The sequence below is a fragment of the Balaenoptera acutorostrata genome, chromosome 3 (genome assembly GCF_949987535.1).
Source record: "Balaenoptera acutorostrata chromosome 3, mBalAcu1.1, whole genome shotgun sequence".
NCBI lineage: Eukaryota > Metazoa > Chordata > Mammalia > Artiodactyla > Balaenopteridae > Balaenoptera > Balaenoptera acutorostrata.
Window position 1 is genome coordinate 95,392,437 of NC_080066.1, and position 27,928 is coordinate 95,420,364.

Genomic DNA, 27,928 nt, shown 5'->3' on the forward strand with positions numbered 1-27,928 from the left:
AGGAAGAAATAAGTGAATGCAAAATAAAACCTTTCTTTTGTTGTTGTTCTTAGTTGGTCTAACAGGTAACAATTTGTTCAAAATAATAGCAACAATACGTTTGATTACTTATGTATATATCACATATACATATTTATACATAAGTGAAATGAATGATGGCAGTGATACAAAGAACAGGAGAGAGTATTTACCAACTACCTGTGAACCAATATAGTGTTATCTGAAAATGGACTTGGGTTAAGTTGTAAATGTATATTCAAACCATAGAGTAACCACTAAAAAGAGTTAAAGTATAACTGATATGCTAAGAGGAGAAAGAAAACCAAATCATATAAAACGCTCAACTAAAACCACAAAAGACAAATAAAGAGTGGAAAACAAAAATAGAAACAAAGAACAAGGACAAAAGAAAAACTGTAACAAATATGGTAGATATTAATCCAACTATTTCAATAATCACTTTGAATGTCAACAGTCTAAATGCACCAGTCAGAATGGATCAAAAAACAAGACCCAGGGCTTCCCTGGTGGCACAGTGGTTAAGAATCCACCTGCCAATGCAGGGGACACGGGTTCGATCCCCGGTCTGGGTAGATCCCACATGCCACGGAGCAACTAAGCCCGTGCACCACAACTACTGAGCCTGTGCTCTAGAGCCCACAAGCCACAACTACTGAGCCCATGTGCCACAACTACTGAAGCCCGAGCACCTAGAGCCCATGCTCTGCAAAGAGAAGCCACTGCAATGAGAAGCCCGCACACTGCAACGAAGAGTAGCCCCCGCTTGCCGTAACTAGAGAAAGCCCGCGCACAGCAACGAAGACCCAACACAGCCAAAAATAAATAAATAAAATAAATTAAAAAAAAAAAACAAGGGCTTCCCTGGTGGCGCAGTGGTTGAGAATCTGCCTGCTAATGCAGGGGACACGGGTTCGAGCCCTGGTCTGGGAAGATCCCACATGCCGCGGAGCAACTAGGCCCGTGAGCCACAACTACTGAGCCTGCGCTCCTCAACAAGAGAGGCCACGACAGTGAGAGGCCCGCGCACCGCGATGAAGAGTGGCCCCCGCTTGCTGCAACTAGAGAAAGCCCTCGCACAGAAACGAAGACCCAACACAGCCAAAACTAAATAAACAAATAAATAAAATTAAAAAAAAAAAACAAGACCCAATTACATATTATCTGTAAAACCCACTTTAAATATAAAGACACATAAAAATTCAAAGTAAATGGATAGAGAAAAATATATCATGCTAATACTAATCAACAAAAAGCAGGAGTAGCTATTTTAATTTCAGACAGAATAGACTTAAAAGTAATGAAAGTTATCAGGGATAATGAAGGACGTTACATAATGATAAAGGGTCAATCCTCCAAGAAGACATAATAATCCTTAACGTATATGTGCCCCAAAACAGAGTATCAACCTACATGAGGCAAAAACTAAAAGAAATGCAAGGAGAAACGGATGAATCTACTATCAGAGACTGAAACACATCAGAATGGACAGGTCCAGCAGGAAGAAAGTCAGTAAGGACATAATGGAATTCAGTTAAGCCATCAATTAACTAGATATAATTGACATGTATAGACTACTTCAACAACAGCAGAATACACATTCTTCTCAAGTTAACATGGAACATTCACCAAGCTAAACCACATTCTGGACCATAAAACACATCTTAAAAAACTTAAAAGACTGTAATGAAATTAAACTAGAAATCACTGACAGAAAAATAACGAAAATCCCAAAGTAACTGATTAAACGACACACTTCTAAATAACACATGGGTCAAAGAAAAAAATCTCGAGAGAAATTTTTAAATATTCTGAACTAAGTGAAAATATAAATACAATTTATCAAAATTTGTGGGACACAGAGAAAGCAGTGCTCACAAAGAAACATAGCACTGAACGCATATATTAGAAAAGAAGGAAGATCTAAAATCAATAATCTAAGTTTCCACCTTAGGAAATTAGAAAAAGAAGAGCAAATTAAATCCAAAGTGAGCAGCAGAAAAGAAATAAGAATCAGGGCAGAAATCAATGAAATTGAAAACAGAAAAATCAGTAGATAAAAATCAATAAAACCAAAAGCTGATTTTTTAAACTTTTTATTGATTTTTTTAATTGATCTTTTCAAAGATCAATAAAAAAAATCAATAAGCCTCTAGCCAGGCTAAGGAAAAAAGAGAGAAGACACAAATTACTATTATCAGAAATAAAAAGAGGGAGGACTTCCCTGGTGGCACAGTGGTTAAAAATCCACCTTCCAATGCAGGGGACGTGGGTTTGATCCCTAGTCAGGGAACTAGATCCCACATGCATAGCGCAACTATGAGTTTGCATGCCACAACTAAGGAGACCACCAGCCGCAACTAAGACCTGGTGCAACCAAAATAAATAATAAAATAAATTTAATTTAAAAAAAGAAAAAGAGGGACACCACTACAGATCCCATGGACATCAAAAGAATAATAAAGGAATATATGAACAATTTTATGCCAACAAATTTGATACCCTAGATAAAATGAGCCAATTCCTTGAAAAACACAATCTTCCAAAGCTCACACAAGAAACAATCAAAATAGGCCTATATTTATTTAAGAAATTGAATCAATAAGGTTCCAAAACAGAAAGCACCAGGACCAGATGGGTTCACTGGTAAAATTTCCCAAACATATGAGAAAGAAATGATACCAATTCTCTACAATCTCTTTCAGAAGATGGAGTAGTGGCAATACTTCCTGACTCCTTCTATGAAGCCAGCATAACCCCAAATCCCAAAACCAGACAAAGACATTACAAGACAACTGCAGACCATTATTCCTCAAAAACAGAAATGCAAAAATCCTCAACAAAATAAGAGCAAATCAAACAAAACATATAAAAAGAATTATACACCACGACCACGCGGGATTCATCCCAGGTATTCAAGGCTGGTTCATTCAAAAATCAATTAACATAATCCATCACATCAATAAACCAGAAAAGGAAAAAAAAGTCACATGATATCAAGAGATTCAGAAAAAGCATTTGACAATATGCAACACCCATCCATGATAAAAACTCTCAGTAAATCAGCAATAGAAGGGAACTTCCTCAACTTAATCAAGAATATCTACAAAGGAAACTAAGATCCCGCATACAGCAAGGTACGGCCAAAAAAAAGAATATCTACAAAAAACCTAAAACAAACATCATACTTAATGGTGAGAAACTAGAAACTTTCCCACTAAGATCAGAAACAAGGCAAGGATGTCACCTCTCATCGCTCCTTTTCAGCATCATACTGGAAGTCCTAGTGAATGCAATAGGACAAGAAAAGGAAATAAAGGAATACAGATTTGAGAGAAAGAAAACTGTCTTGTTCATGAATCACATGATCGTCTAGGTAGAAAATCCAAAAGAATCTCCAAAAAACTTCTGGAACTAATAAGTGATTATAGCAAGGTTGCAGAATACAAGGATAAAGTACCAAAGTCAATTGCTTCCCTATATATCAACAGAGAACAAGTGGAATTTGAAGTTAAAAAAAACAATACCATTTACATTATCACCCCCAAATAGTGAAATAATGAGGTATAAATCTAATATGTGCAAGATCAATATGGGGAAAATGACAATACTCTGATGCAAAAAATTAAATAACTAAATAAATGGAGAGAGAGTCAGTGTTCATGAATAGGAAGACTCAATACAGTTAAGATGTCAGTTCTTCCCAACTTGATCTATAGATTCAATGCAACCAAAATCAAAATCCCAGCAAGTCATTTTATAGATATTGAACTGATTCTCAAGTCTATATAGAGAAGAAAAAGACCCAGAATAGCCAACACAATATTGAAGGAGAACAAAGTTGGAGGGCTAACACTACCCAGGTTCAAGACTTACTTAAAAAGCTACAGTAATCAAATCAGTGTAATACTGGTGAAAGAACAAATAGGTCAGTGGAACAAACTAGAGAGCCCACAAATAGACTCACATAAATAGAGTCAACTGATCTTTGACAAAGGAGCAAGGATAGTAAAATGGAGCAAAGAGAGTCTTCTCAACAAATGGTGCTGGAACAGCAGGACATCCACATGCAAAGAAATGAATCTAGACGCAGACCTTCCAACTTTCACATAAATTAATACAAAATGGATCATAAACCAAAATGTAAAACACAGAACTATAAGGATCCTAAAAGATAACCTAAGAGAAAACCTACATGGCCTTAAATATGGCAATGACTTTTTAGATATGAAATCAAAGGCATGATCCATGAAGGAAATCATTGATAGGCTGAACTTCATTAAAATAATAAACTGCTTTGTGAAAGACAACAACAAGAGAATGAGAAGACAGACCACAGACTAGGAGAAAATATTTGCAAAACACATGTTATCCAAAATATACAAGGAACTGGGACTTCCCTGGTGGTCCTTAAGAATCCACCTTCCAATGCAGGGGACGCGGGTTCGATCCCTGGTCGGGGAACTAAGATCCCACATGCCACGGGGCAACTAAGCCTGCACACAGCAACTACTGAGCCCATGCACTCTGCAGCTCGTGCGCCACAAGTAGAGAGAAGCCCGCGCGCTGCAACGATGATCCCGCGTGCCACAACTAAGACCCAAGGCAGCCCAAAAAACACCAAAATATATAAGGAACTCTTAAGACAACAGTAAAACAATCTGATTAGAAAATGGGCCAAAGACCTTAACAGACACCAAAGATGACATACAGATGGCAAATTAGCACATGAAAAGATGCACCACATCGTGTCATCAGGGAAAGGCAAATTTAAACAAGATACTACTACTACACACCTATTAGAAAGGCCAAAATCCAGAAAACTGACAACACCAAGTGCTGACAAGGATGCAGAGCTACAAGAACTCTCATTTCTGCAAAATGGTGCAGCCACGTTGGAAGAGTTTGGCAGTTTCTTATAAATCTAAACATCACTGTTACCATACGATCTAGTGACCACGCTCTTTGGTATATACCCAAATGAACTGAAGACTTGGACATGGATGTTCATGGCAGCTTTATTCATAATTGCCAAACCTGGGAAGCACCCAAGATGTCCTTCAGGAGGTGAATGAATAAATGAACTGGTACAACCAAACAAGGAAATATTATTCAGCACTGAAAAAAATGTGCTATCAAGCCATGAATAGACATGAAGGAACCTTACATACATATTACTAAGTGAAAGAAGCTAATTTGAGAAGGCTACATACTGTATAATTCCAACTATATGAAATTCTGGACAAGGCAAAGCAGTGAGATAATAAAAAGGTAAAAGGTTGCCAGATGTGAAGGGGAAGGGGAATTAACAGGTGGAGAATAGAGGATTTCTAGGGCAATGAAAATACTCTGTATGATACTATGAGGGTGGATACATGTCATTACATATTTGTCCAAACCCACAGAATGTATATCACCAACAATGAACTCTTATGTAATCTACAGACTTTGGGTGATTATGATGCGTCAATATAGGTTCATCAATTGACACAAATGTACCACTCTGGTGGGGAATGTTGCTAATGGGAATGGCTATGCATGTGTGGAGGCAGGGGCTGTATGGGAAATCTCTGTACTTTCCTCTCAATTTTGCTGCAAACCTAAAATTGCTCTAAAAACATAAAGACTTTGATAAAAATAAATAAATAACACAAGTTCAGATTTAAAAAACATAAGAGTATATCATGCTATTTTAACATGTAATAACCTTCAGCTTATTTCTTAGGCAATTTATGGATTAGGATGTCCACAGGGCACAAAATTCTTACGTACTACATATAAACAACTTTACTTTAAATCTCTTCTGTGCCTCACTGGATAAGTTCTGTTTCAGTTATGATTTGGGGGTCATTCTTTTCCCTTCCCCAATCAATCAAGAGTTGTCTATACATACTGTACGCCAACTATATTTCAATATTTTTTAAAAGTCTTCTATATATATTAGCAAGGAACAGTCACACATGATTAACAAAAGTCTAAGCCTAAAATCTAAATCTAAGGTCCCCATTCTGATAAGTCATCTAATTTGCCTACAATTCTGGATTGTGAACCCAATCAATATTCATTACAGAAAAATGAACTGTCACTTCACAGAATGTAAAAGCAACTGTGGTATATTTTATAGCGGCTTGCATTTATCAATGTCTAAAGTCAGCAGTCCACACAATCAGTATTTTAAATTCAAACCTTCCTTTTATCTCTAAGAACAGAAAATCTGTTACCTACCTTTCAGAAACCTCTTGCTTCAATTGAGGAACTTCACCAAGTGCTGAATCAATATCCATGAAACCTAGAAAGTCTCGTTTTACATTAAGGGAAGGCTTCTCCAAACCCTTGCATGATGCTTCATGACCCCTCAATAAAGGATCCGAATCAGTTAGCTGTATCTCTGACCCCTCACCTTCTGTAAGACGGACCCGTTGACCAGGAGAACTGGGAACACTATTCCCTTCCTGGTCAGAGTTGTTCTTTTGCTTTCCATCTCTCTGGGGCTTACTATTCAGCCCATCATCCCGGAAGCCTTTAGCAAATGGATTGTAATCTATTTTCAACTGGGTAATCTGAATGTTTTGATAAGCTGTTACTGCAAAGAATTCAGTCTGTGGGAAGGTAAAAGTGTGGACACCAGGGCCATTTAATTGTATCACTTCGGTAGCCTTCTCTGCAGGCACCAAATGAAGCCTCGGCAGGTAGCGATGCATAGAGTGCAAGATAATATGCCCTTCTTGGTCCAGTGTATTGTTGGTAAGTTTGAGTTTATAGAAAGATACTGGTTGATGCATCCAATAATGACCTGTGGAAGGAGATTCTGGATGAATAAAAACCCTCCCCAAAACATGGGGCTCAGCCTTCCCACTGGGCTCCCACCAGCGACCATTCCATTTATAACGATGGTTATCCACAGGAGATATATCCATGACGAGGATATATTTCATATTTGAATCTAAACCTGTTATCCAATAACGACAGTAAGGAAACATGCGTCTTCCCTGTTTGGTCAGGATCATCTCTGTGCTTCGATGATAGAATTCATTCCACATACTATTGTTATCCAAGGTGACAGTGATTCCTCCTACAGTACAATCAGCTGGAAGGCAAATCTTTCCCTTAGATTTTCCTGGTGATGAAACACTGCTAGCCAAAGCACAGGCATCCCGATTAGTAACCAAAATTCCTTGATCAGTTTTGCCATTTCCTGGCTGTTTTAGGATGACAAAGAAGGTAGGTGCTGCTCCTGCCACTGTCCCACCATCTTGATTAGCCAATATAATCTGCTGTTTCTCCTCCATGATTCCAGTGGGAAAATCAGTAGTAAGATAACTATAGTTACCACATAATCACAATGGCCTTCCCAGCCTAAAAAACAAGCAAAAAAACACTTTAATCAAGTGAACATTTATTTTGTTAACAAAAATACAAGAATGATTACATTACCCCCAAAATATATTCCTAAATTCTTCTAAGACTTTGCTTCTACCTTTCTCTCAATCACTGTGAAGATACTGATTCTGGAATATTTGACTATCTTTTTAAAGTTCATTTTAATCTAATTAGTTAAATTACTCATATCCCAATCCTCCAATAATTCACTATACATACTACAATCTCACATAAAAACAAAAAGTGTAGATTCATTTTAGAAAAACTACATGAAAGTATAAAAGTATACAGACTTGGAACTTCCCTGGTGGCACAGTGGTTAAGAATCTGCTTGCCAATGCAAGGGAAGATCCCTAGTCGGGGAAGATCCCACTTGCCACAGAGCAACCAAGCCCGTGTGCCACAACTACTGAGCCCAAGCGCCACAACTACTGAGCCCAAGCGCCACAACTACTAAGCCCAAGCGCCACAACTACTGAAGCCCGTGTGCTCTAAGGGCCCGCATGCTGCAACTACAGGGCCTGCATGCTGCAACTACTGAAGCCCGCACACCTAGAGCCCGTGCTCTGCAATGAGAGAAGCCACTGCAATGAGAAGCCCGCACACCAAAACGAAGACTAGCCCCTGCTCACCACAACTAGAGAAAGCCTGCGTGCAGCAACGAAGACCCAACGCAGCCAAAAAAAATTAATTAATTAATTTACAAATAAAATAAATGCCTTAGTTTTTAGAAAAGTATACAGACTTAAAGAGATTAAATTGGAAAGTTATTTTTTTTTGGAAAGTTATTTTTATTTTAAAAGCATCCTGATACTTAATGAATTAATTTGCCAGAGGATTCCATTACACAGCAAGTTCTCCTGAGATGAGTAAAAATTAACAAATTTACATGTTATCTTTGTATAGGATCAACTCTTATTATGGTACTGGCATGAGTTCATACATAAGTAAAAAGCTATTTAACTTGTTAGTACATACATTTAAAGAAACCATGACAAATCACTGGAACTTACTAGGAAAGAAACAGTTGGCTCCACACCTCAGACCTTACAATGAAAAAAATTCCAGACAGACCAAACATTTAAATCCCACCCCACCCCGTCTCAGTGTAATTATTTTTTAATTCTTAAAGAAATCTTTGAGAAAAGCTTTTTGATAATAAGCAGGACACAAAACCTAGAAGTCAATAAGACTACAGAATTTTTGATAAATTCAAAATCATGTAAATTTGTTTTTAACATGACAAAAACCATCCACACAAAATAAAAAACAAATGCCTAACTGGAAAACTATATTTGCAACTTACATCATAAAGAACTCATTTCCCTAATATCAAAAGGGATCTTTTTATACAAATCAACAAGACAAAAAATCTAACAGAAAAATGGGCAAAGAATAGGAAAAGCAAATGGTTATGAAAACGTACATAGTCTCGCAATAGAGGAAATTAAAGTCGCCCTAAAATACTGTTTTTACCCTATCAGAACGGCAAAAATCAAAGTTTGGCAGAGGTGTTGTAAAGGGTGTACGTCAACCAGCATTCTCATCTAACCAGCTGCTGAGAGTGTAAGATGACAGAATCTAAGAGGATAACATGAAAATATCAAAAGTACAAATGCATACATCCCATGAAACAGTAGTTCTTCTAGGACTTTATCTTATATACATGTGTGCAAATACAAGCATACACACCAGTGATAAATGGTGGTACAATGACAGAGTGGAATATTCTGCAGCTAGAAAAGAATTATAAACTTTATGGACTCATACAAAATTATCTACAAGATATATTAAGAGCATAAAGTTCAAAAGAATTGTAGATTATGCTACATACTTCTATAAAGTTTAAACAAAGAAAAAGCCAAAGAAAAAAAACAGTATGTATGTATTTGCTTGACATAGACTATCTGTAAAGTCAAAAAAGGAACTGGTAGTATTGGCTTTATCAAGGGAAAACAGGGTGGCTGGAAGAATACATATTCTGACACTTTCTAAATTTTGTATCTTGTAAACATACAACCAATTAAAAAAAAAAACTAAATTAGTTAACTCATAAAAGTTACAAGAAAAACGCCACATATATCGTATGATTCCATTTACAGGAAATGTCCAGAACAGGTAAATCTACAGAAAGTAGATCCATAGTTGACAGTGAAAAGGGAGAGGAATAACTGGGACAATTGCTAATTGGTATGGGGTTTCTTTTGGGGGTGACCAAAATGTTCAGGAACTAAAAACCACTTAAATGTATCCTTTAAAATGGTGAATTTTATGTTATGTGAATTCTATCTCAATAAAATGTTTTAAAGAAATCTCAGATTGTTACATTCAACTAAAGTGATGTGCTAAAATAAATTACCTAAATATTCTAAAAGATGTAAAGCTATCACCAATTAGCTTTTATACAAAAAAGGAAAATTTACATCACTACTTCTGTTTAAAGTGGGTCAGTAATTTTGACTAATCAAATTGAGCCACTTATTGGTGCTCCTCATTGTAAGTCTAATTTTACTTTTCATCAGAACTACTAACAAGCAGCAAAAGCACCTGATCTGAATTTCACATCTTCTTACAGGGCTGGTCACATGACCGCCCCCCCCAAAAAGGGGGGGGGGCTCCAAAACTTAAAATATTCATTAGCCTGAGAATATTTTAAAAATCAAGGCTTCAAAAAAGGTTGGCTATTTTTTTGTATTATGGCTAAATGTGAAAATAGAAACTCACTTTCTGACACCACTGTACTAATACCCAGGAAAGATGAAAAAAGAATCTCTCCTCCGATTTGGAGTTTAAGAGATAGATAAAATTTAGAATGATTCTTTTCAAAAGCTTCCTCAGGCTTAAGGCAATTAGGTTTATTGGTTTCCTAAAACTACCAAGTTTAAGTAACACCTATCAGAGACCGATAAAACAAAATTTAAACAGACTGAGAAGTCACAAATAAAGTGACTTTATAAAAATAGTAAAGTTCAGAAAATTCACAAAAACCAATTCCTCTAAAATTGTGTATATATCAAATAACACAAACTCCTAATCCTGTATTTAGTCCATAAAGCTCAAAATTTTGTTACAAATCAATTATTTTTGTAAGCAATTATGCAAAAACACTCTCATGAAGTGCATTTAAATATGGCACGCAGCGAAGAAGTATCTGAAAAAATTTTTTTAGCTATCCCAAACCTATGAAGTCATTATAGGGTTCAGAATATCTTAAACATTATCTTCTATAATATTAAATTCTTGATTTTCAGATCATTTTTACAGGTAAAACTGGGGCAAAGAAGTTTTAACCAATCACTATCTTTTAAAAATTAATCTATGAAATATCAAAGATTCTACTGACAAATCCAGTTTAGTGTTAGAGACTTCAATGAAGTAAACTTTATACTTACGTTATATATACACATTTCAAAATTTTCCTTTCATCTAAACAGAAAAATTAAGTGCAGAAGAGTCAGACTGCCCTATCTGCACTCTGTACACAGGTAACTAATAAATGTAAAAATGTGTATTAAGAGGAAAAAAAAGTTAGAACTTTCAGACTTTTGATTTGTATAAGGTCTTTTTTTAATCCTCCAGTCAAGTTATTCCAGGAGTTGATCAAAATGTATAAAACCAAAAACATAATTTACGAACAAAACAATCTCTATCTTGAGCCATACATTGCTACTGGTTTACAAACAAGTAATAAAATTTTATTCCACAACAATCTTTAAGCACAGATTTCACTTCACTATAAGCAATATGCCTATGCTTTTGGAATACTATATATACCGGATTTTCTAAAGAAAGGATAGTCAATTCAGCAAATTTAGCTGTTTCAGACACACAAATACCACTCTAAAGTCTAAGATAACTTTAACCAATTGCAAAAATCAAATTACTTTAGGAAGAACTAGGCTACTCATGAAGCAGTAAATCTCCTTCCAACAAGATTCTAAAAATACACTGTGTTTGGCTCTCTGAAAGCATTAAGGAAGACCACAGTTTTGGTACATAGATATAACTTAACCTTCAAAAAAAAAAATCTCAGTTCAGCTTTTCAAGATCAAGCAGTTATCTAAATAAAATAACTATAAAAATGACCCGAGGAGGTAAGTTTAGTTGTGGATGGGAAATACTCTAACATTCTGAAAATGTCAACGCTTTGAAGGTAGAGGCACTCACACACCAACACACAAATGCCATTTCGCAGAGAATGTTTTCAGGTAACATGGCAAGTTCCATAAGTAAATTGCTACAATTTTGGAGTCCCTATTCTGAGTATCTTTTCACCAGTGACCTCTCTCGGAAATGTTTAACTACTAAAGCCATAACCCTCATACAACTTACCAAATACACTAGCTGGTTTACTAGGTAGTTACCTAATTCAATGATTGAGGTACCAGCCCCCCCCCAAAGTACGCCAATTTAAAATTCCAAATCCATACCATTACTTTAAAAACACAAAATATTCAAATGATGGCGAACCTAAACCGAATGTTTCCAAAGTTGCTAAAAATAACCATAACTTTTCATACAACAAATGCATTACTGTATGGTAAGCACAAAGATGTAGTTTGTTCCTTAACATAATCATTCACTACAACAGTGTGCTTACGTTTCTGAAACTCAAACTTGTAAGAGAATAGGTTCACTCGAATTTCAGTATTCACCAGTATACAATGAGCCCAGAAATTTGAAAAATCTTTTTAAAACTATAATTTGCACACAAAAATAATCAGAAAATATGATAGCAAGTGATGCAAAGAGTAAAAGAGCCAACTATCCGTTCTTAATCGTCACTAAGTTAACTTTAATAACTAAATAAATGGTACTCGCGATCTGTTAATAAGCGCTTACTTTGGACCAGACTATACCCTAGGCATTTTATCATCACCACAACCCTAAATTTGAAAGGTAAATTTCAAAATATTATCTGAAATGCTTTAGGTTTTAAGGCACAAAGTTGCATTTACCTAAGATAGTAGGCCCCCCCTCCTCTTCTCTCCTCAAATACCATTTGTTAATGCTGGCTTCATGAGCATTTTCTATTCCTAGGAATGATCCCTTAACTACAACTCGGTGTTAGAAAGCTCTCAGGTCCCTAATATTTGCATAAGGAGAATTTGAAGAACTAACGTTTATGGCAGAAACGGACAGCAATCAAATGGCCACCCTGCCTTGGATTAAATATGGCAAGGTACCTGGGGCACTAAGTTTTCTCAAATCCTAAGCATGTGTTTTCTGTAAAGCGCATCCAACCCACTCAACTCACACAACAGCTGGAAACATAGCCCTACAGCAGCAAGAAGCACTAGCGCCCACTCCATACCCTTGGAAGTGAAAAGGCCGCCTGCCAGTCTCGGAGGACTGCAGTCGCCGTCGACTATCGGGGCCCACATCACCGCTTTCCAACTGCAAAGGCCAGCTAGCCAAGAACCACGTGAAAAAATGCCGCAAGGAAAGCTCTTCCGGGGAAGGGGAGTTCGACTGATCACGTGCCGCCGGCCGGAACCCGCGAATCGCTCGGCAGGATCCAGTCGCATTCTGTTACCGTGGAGACTACAGAACCAGCCGCCCGGCCCTCCCAGGCCAGCCCCCTTCCCAGCAGCCGTCACGCCACCTCCAGGCACTTTCCCTGCAGCCTAGCCGCGGCGTCGTGCCCAAAAAGAGGCAGAGCAGGCAGTATTTGCCAGGGACTCTGCCGCAGAAGCCCGGAGAGCTTCACAACACACACTGGCAGCGCGCGGGTGGGCTCGAGAGTTCTCTTGATCCACGTGTCTGCCCCGGCGACGCGAACCCTGGGAGAGTGGTCTCCCCTCAAAAGGAAGAGTACTTTCGTTACTCACGTTGTTCTGCCATTGGTAACCCTTCCTTTCAGACCTCCTACACTCTCCCTGCTTCCAACCTCGCCAGAGGAGGCATCTCCAGAGTTCCGAAGGCAAAGCAAAAATCTTCACATCATGACACTACCACTTCCTACTCTCAACCCAATGTGAAATAATCCCTAACTTCTCCATACTCTTCGCACGCAGATTCGTCAACTTTGGTTACTGGTGCTCGGAGCGGTTTATTTCTGTCCCAGACCCACCTACCGCTAACGGCAGAGACCTACTTGACAAATAGAAGCGGGAAGGCACACAAACAGAGAACTAGCCAAAAGCTGCCCCACAGAGGGAAAAAGAAAATAACACCTGCTCTTCCCACGTGTTTTCCCCGCCCTCATTTCTGCACTTACGAACCACCGGTCCTTTGTTTACCAAGTTCCCACTCCTATACAGCTTACTTCCTCGCCCTCCTTCTTTATTAAACTCGCGGTCTTGCTTCAAACAACCTGCCAGGAAATTACATGCTGGGCGAGAGCTTTATACAGGTGTCAAAACGCTGCACACAGCTCCTTAGAAAAGCGAGGTCAGCAGTTTTGGAACCCCGAGACCTGAGCTCTAAAAGGCAAAGCGCACAAGCGCGGCTCTCGACCTAAAGCTCCACGCCTGGCTGGAAGGCGTCACGCGGATCGTACCATGCGGTGCGGCACCCCACGCACGCGAGGGCAGGCCCGCGCCATGGGCGCTTCTCACCCCGCCCGCCTCGTGGCCTCTTGCTGGCGTCGATGTTCCCAGTTAGTTCGCGGCGCGACGCGGAAGTGAGGCCGGGGACGCGCGCGAGGTGACATGCGCAGCCTCGCTCAGAAGACCACAGGCGCGCGCCAAAGGCGGCTCCGCGCAAGGCCTGGCCTGGCCGGAGCGTGCGAAGATCGCTCAGCAGAACGCTTCTGACACCATAGAAAATACACAAGAGCTTCAAACTCTCGGAAAACTCCAATCGGGCCAGTACTAAAGAGACGTCCTCCACCCAGGCCCGAGAGTTACCGTGCGGGGCGTGGCCGGCCTCACCCGGAGTCCTTCACATCCCGCTGGGGGCGGGTTATTCTGTTCGGTTCGCACACCGTGTGTCCGCTCCAGCTGAAGAGCCTGCGCGCGCATCAAACGTCCACGTCATCGCGCACGCGCTCCTACCCGCTCGGAGGCCGTTGCGCAAGCGCAAAAGGAGGCGCGAGCAGCACCTCCCTCGCCCCTCCCCCAACACCAGGAGGCCAAACGGCCCCGGAGCTGCGACAAGACCCTTGGGACCCGCCCCTGGAGCTGAAGCCGCTGCCTTTCCGGGTACCAGCAACCGAGAAAAGCCTACTGAAGCTTCCAGAATCATGAGTGACGAGGCAGGAGGGAGGTACCCCAATTCCCTCAGCCTCGCACACGAAGCCTTCGTGAAAACTGTGAAACCTCTGCCCGCGGGCTTTCGCAACTGAGCCTGCCACCTTTTCCCTTGGGCTCCTCGCCGGCCCCGCCCCTGCTGAGCCCAGCCCCACCCACGTGGGATTCCGCAGCCCGAAAGGCTTCATTGGCCCGTCAAATGAATCCACGATCTTCCTCCCCAATGTGCTGTGGGCTTAGAGAGTGCCAGAACGTCGGGAAACCTTGAGGAAAAGACCCTGAGAGACGGGTGATGGAGTTTGCAACATCCAGAACCGAAGAACACTAGTAAAGTAGGGAGGAGTCCGAAAACATCAATGCCGAGTGGGAAGGGAAGAAGAGTTGCTACTAGCTTGCCTGATACAAAGATGAAAGATGTCCTGATAAAACAGTAAAACGTGGAAATGAGAATTTTGCACGATAGAGTGTTATCCGAGCGTTAACGCCCTGATCCTGCGTTTTCAATTTTTGTTTGTTCAAGATATTTAAGCTATGAGGTGCAAACAAAAAGTTATCTATGATGTGTCAGACGGTTGTCAAACATCAAAAATTATCTTTCTTCTTACCCACCCCTTACCAGCCATTCTTTCTTCTCTGCGAACACGCCAGTAAAAAGGGAGAGTTGTTTAAAGTTGTAGAAAAGAGACAAAACAGAAATTGGTAGTAAGAGAGCAGAAATTGTGGTCCATGTTTCCAAACTTTCCTTTCACTCTCTTAGAAGAATTGTCAAGTACTGAGAACCTACGACCTGCTAGGTGACTTGACATAAAACACTGTGAAGGACAATGTTCGTTGCAGCTCTATTTACAATAGCCAGGACATGGAAGCAACCTAAGTGTCCATCGACAGATGAATGGATAAAGAAGATGTAGCACATATATACAATGGAATATTACTCAGCCATAAAACGAAACGAAACTGAGTTATTTGTAGTGAGGTGGATGGACCTAGAGACTGTCATACAGAGTGAAGTCAGTCAGAAAGAGAAAAACAAATACCATATGCTAGCACATATATATGGAATTTTTTTAAAAAGGTACTGAAGAACCTAGGGGCAGGACAGGAATAAAGACGCAGACGTAGAGAATGGACTTGAGGACACGGGGAGGGGGAAGGGTAAGCTGGGACGAAGTGAGAGAGTGGCATGGACATATATACACTACCAAATGTAAAATAGATAGCTAGTGGGAAGCAGCCACATAGCACAGGGAGATCAGCTCGGTGCTTTGTGACCACCTAGAGGGGTGGGATAGGGAGGGTGGGAGGGAGGGAGATGCAAGAGGGAAGAGATATGGGGACATATGTATATGTATAACTGATTCACTTTGTTATAAAGCAGAAACTAACACACCATTGTAAAGCAATTATACTCCAATAAAGATGTTAAAAAACAAAACAAAACACTGCGAAGGAGAATGAGGAGGTTACAAGAAAGTAGCCAAAAAGAAGAGGCTTATCCAACAAGACTTATCTGAGCTGGACTCCAGGCATACTAGGAAGGGTCTTCTTTCTCTGCCTTCTGCTCTTCCTGAGAGGATAATGCCACACCATGGGGAGAAACTGTGCTGGAATTAATATGGAATGGAAAATATGCAGGCTAAAGTTGACGGACTTCTGAACTTGCTCTGAAACCCCCATTCAGGCACTGTCAACCACAGCATTAACAGTGCAACAAACGAATAATATCCAAGATACTAGGCAAAAGTGAAAAGTAACAGTTTCTTTCACACCTTCCTCTTCTTCCCTGATCCCAAGCACCTCTTTCCTGGAAGCTGCCTTTTCAGAATCTCCCACCTCATCCAAGAATGCCTTCCTGTCAAAGGTCTAAGATTTCCTCATATAAAATTTCCACTTTCTGAAGCAGAAATAAAATTTGTGTTGACTTGTTATTAATGCATCTGATCCTAAGGTGTAAATGAATGATGACTGGTTAACAACCATGGCTAGTCAGAGTTGCATCCCAAAAAGAACACGTTAACACAAATGATATCCCTAATTGGAGAACTGGGGGTGAGGGAGAATGGAGTTTTTCTTTTGCTACTCTCTCCCTACACCAGGCAAACATATTATGAAATGCCAGACACTTAAAAAATTTTTTTTTCAAGATTTAGCACTGGATCTCCTGGTGGGAGAGGTAAACTACCTGTATTTTTTCAAAGTGGGATCTACCTTACCTATAAAGATCTAGAGATGTACTATCAAGAACCTGAGAACTTATAAATGTTGTTTATATATATATAATCTAAAAATAATATTGCCACACCATTTCAGTGGCCTATTTTTGATTTAACATCATGCTAGTACCAAAGTAACCACTTTTTTTGTTTGCTTTTTCAAGCAACCTCTGTGTTTGCATTCAGGGTTTAATGCAGTGTTTCTCAGACTGGGATCCTTGGGTGTGCTCTTTGGATATATAAGAACTTCTTCCTTTATAATTTTTTTAAATATTTTTTTGATGTGGACCATTTCAAAAGTCTTTTACTGAATTTGTTACTATATTGCTTCTGTTTTATGTTTTGATTTTTTGGCCGCGAGGCATGTGGGATCTTAGCTCCCTGACCAGGGATCAAACCCGCACCCCCTGCATTGGAAGGCGAAGTCTTAACCACGGGACCGCCAGGGAAGTCCCTAGAACTTCTTCCTTTAAAAGGCATCCGTATATAACCCGTTTTCAAAATTCCAAACTAACTACAAGAATTGACGCTCTTGAGTTTCACAGGTAAACCTCAGTGGTCTAGTTGAAGAGCCCTAGGTGACTGCGTTACCACCCAGTCCTGGAATGTTCTAGGAGTTTCCATGTGACTTCGGGTGCCTGTGGTTGAATCGTGTGGGCCAAGCTTCAGGTGCCAGGAGATCCTGCTCCTTTCAATTGGAATTCTCTCATTTCAGTTATCAAAGCTCACCTTGTTCATCCAGCCTGATAAAAAAATCTTTCCCTGGGACTTTCCCTGCTGGTCCAGTGGGTAAGACTCCGTGCTCCCAATGCAGGGGGCCCGGGTTCAATCCCGGGTGGGGGAACTAGATCCCGCATGAATGCCACAACTTAAGAGTCCGCATGCCGCAACTAAAAGTTCCCGTGTGCCGCAACTAAGACCCGGCACAGCCAAAATAAATTAAAAAAAAATTTTTTTTTAATCTTTCCCAGGACTTCCCTGGTGGCACAGTGGTTAAGAATCTGCCTGCCAATGCAGGGGACATGGGTTTGAGCCCTGGTCCAGGAAGATCCCACAGGCCACAGAGCAACTAAGCCCATGAGCCACAACTACTGAGCCTGCGCTCTAGAGCCCGTGAGCCACAGCTACTGAGCCCGTGTGCCACAACTACTGAAGCCTGCGTGCCTAAAGCCTGTGCTCCACAACAAGAGAAGCCACCGCAACGAGAAGCCCGTGCACCACAACAAAGAGTAGACCCCGCTCGTCATAACTAGAGAAAGCCCATGCACAGCAACGAAGACCCAATGCAGCCAAAAACAAATTAATTAATTAATTTTTAAAAATCTTTCCCTTGGATTTCTTTGGTTGGACCTTCAAAGAGATTTTACTAAATATTAGGGGGGGTGGGGATAGAGAATGCATGGAATATAAACAATATGGCTAGAAAGAACACAGTTTTGAATCAAGATTGCTCTATAAACACATAAGCCCTATCCATTTACATGCACATTCTTCCTATTTGACAAATATCTCAGTGCCTTGTATATGCTGAGGAAAGACAGGCACCTCATGCACTGTTCAGAGGTCTACACTAGAACCCCAAAGAGTTGGCACAACTTAACAGAATACACCAGCAAGACAGACGATATTCATTATCCAATCTATCCAGATCCCACCTTCCCAATTCCAATTTCTACTGAAGACATACCTTCCTCAAATGACTAAAAGAGAAAGTGATCCCACTCTTCAGATGAGACCATCACCACCCCTCATATAACTCCTGGGTTGTTGTCTTGTTTACAATATCTTAATTCAATACAATAAAGACCATTCTTAGAATAAGAGCTACATACAGACTAGGTTACAAAAGAGGCTTGTTTTTTGTAACAAAAAAAAACCTGTCACTAGCCAGGTTTCACTAAAAACTTGTGTGCTAGGCAGAGGGAAAAGAGGGAATCATAACAGCTTATATATAACTCCATCTTTGCCTACTATTTATTACTGCAACTAAAACCAACTCATGCAGAGGGACAAGGTATAACTGGCTCTGATATCTGAAACTTGGACTAAGGTATTAAAAGTGGCAAGAGTCCTGTCCTGAAGGAGCTATTAATCTATCCAATGAATAGCTTTAAAAGTTTCTTAATCAGTATAGTAATGTGATTAAAACCATGTTTTAGAAAATATCTGTTAACAAAAGTAAGGATGGGAAAGAGAATAGAAATGTGATGGAATGTTATCAATGTTCATGGAGAAACACCATTCCCTCTTGCTGCCCCATATCTTAAACCTGCACAATCATATTATTTTCCCTTTGACTAAGATTTTCCCAGATGCCTCAAACCTAACTTATTTACTCTTCATGCCTAAGCTTAAATGTCACTTCTTCAAGAAACTTTCCTTAACCCCCAATGACAGATGTCTCCCTCTTATATGCTCTCATAGTACCCTGTATTTCTTACAGCACCTACCATAACTGTAATTATTTTTAAAACTATGCATTAATGAATGTCTTGCCCACTAGACTGTTTGCTCTACTCTATTCTAGTGCCTAGCACAATGCGTGGAACAGAGCAGACACACAGTATCTGTTGAATTAGTGAATACGAAACCATAGGTCCCAGTTTTCCAGGCAAGTCCGAATATCAAATATTGACTTAATGTCCAACAATTTGGGATTTGGAAAACAAGGTCATAATATATTTAACCATACTCACATTAATATTAGCAAACAAGCATCCTGCTGTGGCCAACATTTTCCAAAGGTGTGCAGTTGTAGTTAGAAAAAACTTGTACCATTGACTCTTACCTCAAATTATTTCTCCTTAGAGGAATGGATAAATATTATTGACAGGGCAGATGCTTCAAGAGATAAGAATATTTTTCTAGGAAACTCTACTTATTGACTGCGTTTTGCATGAGTGACTTTTTTTTTTTTTTTTTTAAAGGGACGCTATTCTTTTTTTTTTTTTTTTTTTTAAAGGATTTTCTTATTTATTTATTTATTTATTTTATTTATTTATTTATTTTTGGCTGTGTTGGGTCTTCGGTTCGTGCGAGGGCTTTCTCCAGTTGTGGCAAGCGGGGGCCACTCTTCATCGCGGTGCGCGGGCCTCTCTCTATCGCGGCCCCTCCCGTCGCGGGGCACAGGCTCCAGACGCGCAGGCTCAGCAATTGTGGCTCACGGGCCCAGCTGCTCCGTGGCATGTGGGATCTTCCCAGACCAGGGCTCGAACCCGTGTCCCCTGCATTAGCAGGCAGATTCTCAACCACTGCGCCACCAGGGAAGCCCTGCATGAGTGACTTTTGACAATATTACCTAGGAAATCAACAAAGGCAAGCAGATTCTTTGCACTGGGAGAAATTCTATGATCCCATAATTTACCATCTGCTAACAAAAGCAACAAGTTGTAACAGAGATTGCCATCTGCATATACTCCATATACAAAAAAAAAATTAGTAAATATCTTCAAGATGAAAGGATACTTTAGTAACAGTGAATTTGTTTTAGTAAGATCTAAAGGGGAAAATGTCAGAAATCAGTTAAAATGAAGTTCAGAAAGCTAGCTTCAGAAGGATTATAAAACAAGAAAGAATAGATCTAAAAGAAAAGTAAACAATAAACATTTTCAATGTAGTATTGAGCCCGTAGAAGAAACATCTTATCTAGGAAAGCATAAAAGGAAGAACAGGAAGAAGTTTATCTAACTAAGCCTAGAGCTGTGCAGGGATTTAAAACACTCATGAAAACATATAAAAACAGAAACTAGAACTACTGGCCAAAGAAGAGGACTGGGAGACAGCAAGTAAACTGCAAGGCTGGAATCAGGCAAAAATCAAGAAGCCTATGGCAGAAAAATACACTGAAAAACTGTCTGCAAATGCGTATGAAAGAAGGCATGCTTACTTTACATGAAGGGCACCACTGCCTCATGGAAATGAGCTATGGTGATCAACGTAGTGGTTCCTAGACTACTGGGACATCATAAACCAGTAAAATTTCCCCCAAAAAGATTTAAATGACCATCACAAGGTGACCAAATTTTTAACTTACAAAGTATACCACCTACTACTATTACCAGTCTTTCTTAAAATAATGGGGTTTTTTAAAATTATTTTTTGGGGGGCTGCTCCACACGGCTTGCGGGATATCTTAGTTCCACAACCAGGGATCGAACCCAGGCCCCCTACAGTGGAAGCACGGAGACCTAACCACTGCACCGCCAGGGAATTCCCAAAATAATGAGTATTTTAAGACCAAAAATCAAGGAGAACATATCTCATAATGAATAATAGTCATTTATTTTTAATACATTTAGATAGATGAAAAACGTACTCCACTGTTCTTATTTCGTGATATACCACTGAAAATTTGCAGCAGGTGTTTAGAAATGACTGCTAGCCACATAGTAGGCTCCCTGGATAGCTAAGATCTGGTCTTCTGAGAAAAAATAACATACAAGAGGCCTGGGATGGGGTAATAAATCACTTTGCCAAGGAGTCAAGAGTCAGCCTCTCCTCATCAGTAACAGTAGAAGAGAAGAGGATGTTAGCCAGGAGAGACCCCAATCCAGACTAAAGGACAGCCACATAATTAGCAAGCTACTCTGTGTGTGTGTGTTGGTGGGGGGCAAGGAGTGTCACTGAAAACAAGATGATAGCTTTAGCACTATGGCAAGATCCTAGACCCTCGATAGAACTATATGAGAACAATGTAGTAAAACCAAGAAACAAGGTCAGATTGGGTGAACCACCCACTGGATCAATGCATACTTAAGAAAAACTGTGGGACACATGGTGGCTCATGGTGGCAAAGGAAGAGGCAGGTCAAGCTGGGCTTCAGGCATATCAGACATAAAGGAAAAACAGGGGTGTAAAAAAACTTGTTTTATCTGAGAAGTAAACCTAAGAGGATTTTAAATGACTTAAAAATAAACACTGAAAAAGGATTTTATAACCTTTACCTTTACTAAAAATGTTAGCTATGATCTAACCACTGGAAGGCAGGGAATACCTGTTAAAGGAAAGGAAAAAGGTGTATTGAAATATAGCATATAAAGATTATTCAAGCAAGTTGAACATAGTGCATTATCCAAATTAGCTATATATAGATTATAAATTGTAGAGAGTACACAGAGCCGATATTTTTCATCCAAGGATTAATTCCACCCAACATTCTCTAAATAAGGATACAATCAGTTAAGTAAATATGTGTTAAGCACCAACTATGTGTAAGGCACTGAACCAGGGATAAAGGAATGAATAAAAATAAGTCCCCTTGAGTTCTAGATGAAGAGACAGGATAATAACATTGCAAAACTATTGTTGGCAGTTTGGAAAAAGCCTTCTAGGAACATCATAGGAATGCTCACAGCCTAGGGAATCTAAAAGATTACAAAGAAGAGGGGACTTTTGAGCTGGGTCCTGAAGGAGAAATAAAATTAATGAGAGAGAAAAGAAGGACACTGCAGGCAGTAGCTATATAATCAGTAAACAGAGAACTACAATAAATTATCCACAATTTGGAGACAGGGCTACCTTTATAAAACAATGAAGTAAAGATCAATGCAATAGGTAAAATTAGTACCATGTAGAAGTAACCTACCCTACGAAACGGGATTGGACACTTGGGAGATACTTACCCAATCTATAACTCCATGATGCTCATGATATATATACATTCACTCTTTCAAACATTTAGATCCCTACTCTATACTGTCAAACATTTATCAGAGGTGTACAAAAGAAAAACTAGAGAAGCACAGCGTAAAGAGGAACTGTCACTGAAGTATCAAGGAAGGCTTAATGTTAAAAAAGAATGTCTAGAAGTTGACAAAGCAAAGGTGGGGAAAGTTTTCTAATCAGAAAACAGCTGTGCAAAGGCACATGATATAAAAGAACAGAGTATTCATTGATTTCTTCAAACATTTGTTGTGCATTTACCACACACAGATCATGGAACACAAAAATAAGATACGATTCCTGCTCTCAAGAGCTTGCAATCAATTATCAGACAACCAATTATCACATAACCAATAATCAATGATGACAGCAAAAAATAAAGAACGCTATTTTTATGGCTCTCTGTCCAGGGTACAATGGAAGCACAAACAAAAAGGGCAGCTAAATCAGACTGAGGAAGTCAGAGAAGAATTCCCAGGGAAAGTGAAGAATGAGTAGAAATTAGCAAGGTATGAAAGAGCAGGGGCAGAGTGGGTGCAGAAGAATAGCATTTCAGACAGAAAGCAGCCTATGTGAAGAGAGAGAAACAAGAGAGGGAACACATTCAGGGAGCACAAGTACTGTAATATGGCTACTATTAAAAATGTCCGGGGTTTCCCTGGTGGCGCAGTGGTTAGGAATCCTCCTGCCAGTGCAGGGGACACGGGTTCGAGCCCTGGTCTGGGAGGATCCCACATGCCGCGGAGCAACTGGACCCGTGGGTCACAGCTACTGAGCCTGCGTGTCTGGGGCTTGTGTTCCGCAACAAGAGAGGCCACAACAGTGAGAGGCCCGCGCACCGCGATGAAGAGTGGCCCCCGCTTGCCGCAACTGGAGAAAGCCCTCGCACAGAAACGAAGACCCAACACAGCCAAATAAATAAATAAATAAATTTATTTTTTAAAAAAATGTCCATGATCTGTGGAGAAGCATAACTATAGGACTAGAAAAGACAAAGGGAGCCATATTTTATAATACTTAGCAAGCAAAAGGTGGAAATTCATCTTATAAGAAGAGAAGCCATTCAAGGGATTATAAGAAGATACATGAGGGACTTCCCTGGCAGTCCAGTGGTTAAGACTCCGCGCTTCCAATGCAGGGGGCACGGGTTCGATCCCTGATCGGGGAACTAAAATCCCACATGCCGCTCAGCTCGGCCAAAAAAAAAAAAGAAGAAGATATATAAAATACTCAAACTCACATGTTTTAAGAAAATTACTTCTGGCACTGGTTAAGACCATGTGGAAGGTGCAAGACTAGAAGCCAATCACACTTCTCTCCATATCCACCTACATACTTGCTCACATCAGAAACCCAAGTAATTCTTGACACTTTCCACTTCCTTACCTGCCCAAATGTCTAGCCAATCACCAAATTTTCCTGTTGTTTCAACATCCCTGACTTCCTGACCATGATATGATCTCAAAGCACCACATATTTGTCCTTACTAGAAATTATCACAGGTCTAATATTTATACTTACTTGTGTAATTCTTTCATTGCCTTATTTCTCCCCCTTATCCCACCACCCCCACAAACTAGCCTATAAATTAGGAATTGTTTCTTTTTTAACCTCTACGTTGTACCCTCAGCTTCTATTATAGTACCTGGCACTTAGAAGCACTCAATTTAAAACATTTTAAACCCATACGTTTCATTCCACCTCCACTACTGCCACCCTAGTCCTAAATAACAACAGCTCTTACCTGAGCTACTACAATAGACTTTTTTTTTCTTTTTTTCAATAGACTCTATCTCTAGGTACTCATTCTAGCTCTTCTCTAGTCCATTTTCCACAGCAGCAAGTGACACTTTCTAAACATAAATCAGTTCATGCCAACTCTGCCATTTATAACCTTCCATTAGCTTCTCATTTCATTCAGAACAAAATCCAAACTCCTTAATATGGCCTACAGATCTCTGCATTCATGTCATTCTCCCCATAACATACCATACTCCAGACACAATGACCTTCTGTTTGTCAAATGCTCCAAACCCTTTCCTACCTCAGGGCCTTTGTACTACCTTTTCTTTTTGCCTGAAATGCTTCCAGTCCCCACAAATCTTTGCTTAGTTAACATCTATTCCTCCTTCAAATCTGTGTAATTGCCACTACCTCAACGCTATCCCTACTCCCTACTCTAAATTCTCTCAAAATACCCTGTTCTGTTACTTCATGACACTTATCAAAATGTATAATTACTTATTTGTGATCATATAATGTCTACCTCCTTCACAAATAATAAAAGCTAACATTTACTGAGCATTTTACATATAACTCATTTAATCCGAATAACCAACGAAGCAGGAACTACTTATCAACCTCATTTCAAAGATGAAACTGAGGTATAGAGAGGTTAAAAAATTTGCTCTAGGTCATAAAGTAGTAAGGAGTCAAAATTTGAACCCAAAGTTCACACTTTTAATCACTATGCTACTGAGTAGGCTTTGAGAGAACAGAGTAACTATGTCTGTTTTGTATATCACTATATACTTAGGCCTGGTGCTAAATATAAAGCAGGCGTTCACATATTTGCAGAATGAATGGATTAATAAATAATTAAGAGACAAATGATTAGATTTAGAGGCATACGTGAGAGGGATAAGAATAAAGTGGGATAGAGGCAATGATGACAGCATCAATTTTGGACATGCTGAATTAAACGCAGCTCAGGAACATCTTAGGTCTCAAATTCTTAATTAGAAGACCACAGATCTCTAAGGAGTCCATGAAGGGGCTTTAGGAGGCCCAGGAACACCCTAAAACAGTAAGCAAAACTTAGTGTGCCTGTGTACTTTTCTGGGAAGAGAGAAATACCATTAATCAGATTCTTAAAGAGGTATGTAATCCCCCTAGTATTTAGGAACCATTGATCTAAGTGGAAATGTCTAATAGGCATTTGGAGATAAATGTGTGAGCTTTAGCTAAATACAAAATTTGGGGAAGTAACTGAAGCCAGAGATTTGGGAAAGTTTACCCCAAAATGTATAGAGAGTAAAAGACTTCAGAAGGTTATGGTCAGAATCCTGGGAAAACGGACATTTAGAGGACAAGTGGTAAAAAGAAATCTAGGAAGGAGAAGAGAAGACGTAGTCACAGAGGTAAGAGAAAAATAGGTGAGAGTAGCATCACAGAAGCTTAGGAGGGGAGAATGTGCCAAAGAATAAGGAATCAGTCAGCAGGGTCTAACCAAGGACTCAAGGACTGAAGAACAGAAAAATGTGTTCCAGGAATTACATGTAGTTTCATGAGTTTGAAATACAAAGTGGAGAAGTGCAATAGGACATCCAGATGGCCAGGAAGTAAGGAGATAACCAAGGTCTAGTGCTCAGGAGAATCATATTAAAGATATAGACAGGGAAATCATAAATGTATTTGAAAGAATTAAAATGAATGAAATTATTCAGGGAGCACATGCAGAGGTGGGGCTCTAATCTAGAATCCATGAATGATCTTGGGGGAGGATGTCCTATGAAACTCCTAAAATTGAAAGCAGAAGTTTGCATAATGTACATATGTGCAATTTTCTAGGGAGAGTTCATAAGTTTTATTAGATTTTCAAAGGTGTCTATGGCCCCCAAAAAAGATTAAGAACCATAGGAGCTGAATGAAAAAAGAAGAGGGTCTAGCTAGAAAGTAAGTCCGGAGAATATCAACATATAAAGGAAACCTGAAGCTTATCAAATGGAAGTAGCAAATCTAAAGAACTAATGTACACAGAAAGAATGACAGTCTGCACCAAACTCAGAAAATAAAAAATATAAAAATAAGTTTGGTATCGTATATGCTACGTTAAGTATTTCTCACACTTTTCCAACCATGAGTCACAGTGAAAAATACATTGTTAATCAATGTATACACACAGGTTACTGAAGTAATTTTCCAGTAACCTGTAATGACAACAATATGATTCCCTAAAACATTCATCTCTAAAAACAGAGGGGAAGAGACTGGAGTTTATAAAAGGTAGGTTATTTAAGGTCTTGGGCTTTTGTTTATGCTTTTTAGTTGTTTTACAATGACTCTGATGTTTAGATATTTCTCTTTAACTTAATTTCTTTCAGTTATTATACATACAAAAAACTTTTTAAACTAATTTTTTCTTTCAAGAACCAACATTAAAATGTCCCCTGGCTTCCCTATTTCACTAGTTTTATTTACTCTTGATCTACAGACCATGTCTCACTACTAGAAAAGGGGGGGAAAGGGATGGGGTGGGTAGGCAGATAAGATTCAGCATACACAGATGAAACCGATAAAGCCCTAAAGAGTAATGGTTCCTCTGAGAGTAGTATTTCTGAAGTACAGGCCCTAAAAATGCACAATTTAAGGGATTAAAGCTTGAGAAAGAAGAGTAACAGCAGAAAGACCAAAACAGTTCCGTAAAGTGGTTAAGAAGAAAAATTCTGAAGTCACAGTGAATCCCAACTCTACTGATCATGTGACTTGGGCAAATTACTTAATGTCTTTGTGCCTCAGTTTCCTCATCTTTAAGATGGAAATAATATAACAATTTCTACTTCAATGAGCTGTTAAGAGCATTAAATGAGATATAAATAAATGTAAAGCACAGAGAATGATACATGTGTCCCAGAAAACAGTGCATGTATAATCATTCATTAACTGTTAGCCACTGTTTAATTCTTAACAAGTTACTTATAACTTTAAAAATAAAATATTAATGGGACTTCCCTGCTGCTCCAGTGGCTAAGACTTGGTGCTCCCAATGCAGGGGGCCCATGTTCGATCCCTGGGCAGGGAACTAGATACCACATGCCGCAACTAAGAGTTCGCATGCCACAACTAAAGATCCTGCATGCTGCAACTAAAGCTCCCGCATGCCACAACTAAAGATTCCACATGCCGCAACTAAAGATACCGCATGCCACAACTAAAGATTCCACATGCCACAACAAAGATCCCGCATGTGGCAACAAAGACCAGACGCAGCCAAATAAACAAACTTAAAATTAAAATATTTGTTATTTATTATATTATTTTCAAAGCAACTACTTAAAATAAATAAAATTTTGAAAAAGATCAGTCTCAAAAAGCACACTTTGTACTTTCTTAGAAAACTTAGAACAATGGATTTAAAAGAGTCTTTGGGAATTCCCTGGCGGTCCAGTGGTTAGGACTCAGCGCTTCCACTGCCAGGGCCCAGGTTTGATCCCTGGTCAGAGAACTAAGATCCAGCATGCCTCGCGGTGCAGCCAAATAAAAGTAAATAAATACATAAATATTTTTAAAAGTTAAGAGTCTTCAAAAATCATCACCCTAAGTTAATCTATGGAGCAGGAATTGTGTCTTTTACTTTTATCAATGATGTATATGTACTTAAATGTTTTTCTTCAATAACCAAGACAATTAGTACTTTATAACCATTGTCTCTGAGCCCTCTGAGTCTTTTATATTCATTCTGAA

At 39.5% G+C, this 27,928-nt stretch overlaps 1 protein-coding gene across 20 annotated transcripts in view; it reads right to left on the reverse strand.

The window, feature by feature from the left end:
• MGA (MAX dimerization protein MGA) overlaps positions 1-27,928 on the reverse strand; it is a 161,502-nt gene that overhangs the window by 82,615 nt on the left and 50,959 nt on the right. For 16 of the 20 annotated variants that reach the window (XM_057543999.1, XM_057544002.1, XM_057544001.1 and 13 more), the window contains exons 1-2: positions 14,250-14,390; positions 6,244-7,374 (exon numbers count right to left, since the gene is read on the reverse strand). In XM_057543999.1, the coding sequence (XP_057399982.1) occupies positions 6,244-7,307 (1,064 nt within the window). In that variant the 5' untranslated portion in view covers positions 7,308-7,374; positions 14,250-14,390. Of the gene's footprint in view, positions 1-6,243; positions 7,375-12,712; positions 12,782-13,900; positions 14,218-14,249; positions 14,391-27,928 lie in introns of those variants that run through there. The other 4 variants (XM_057543993.1, XM_057543992.1, XM_057543991.1 and 1 more) reach the window with 3 other exon arrangements.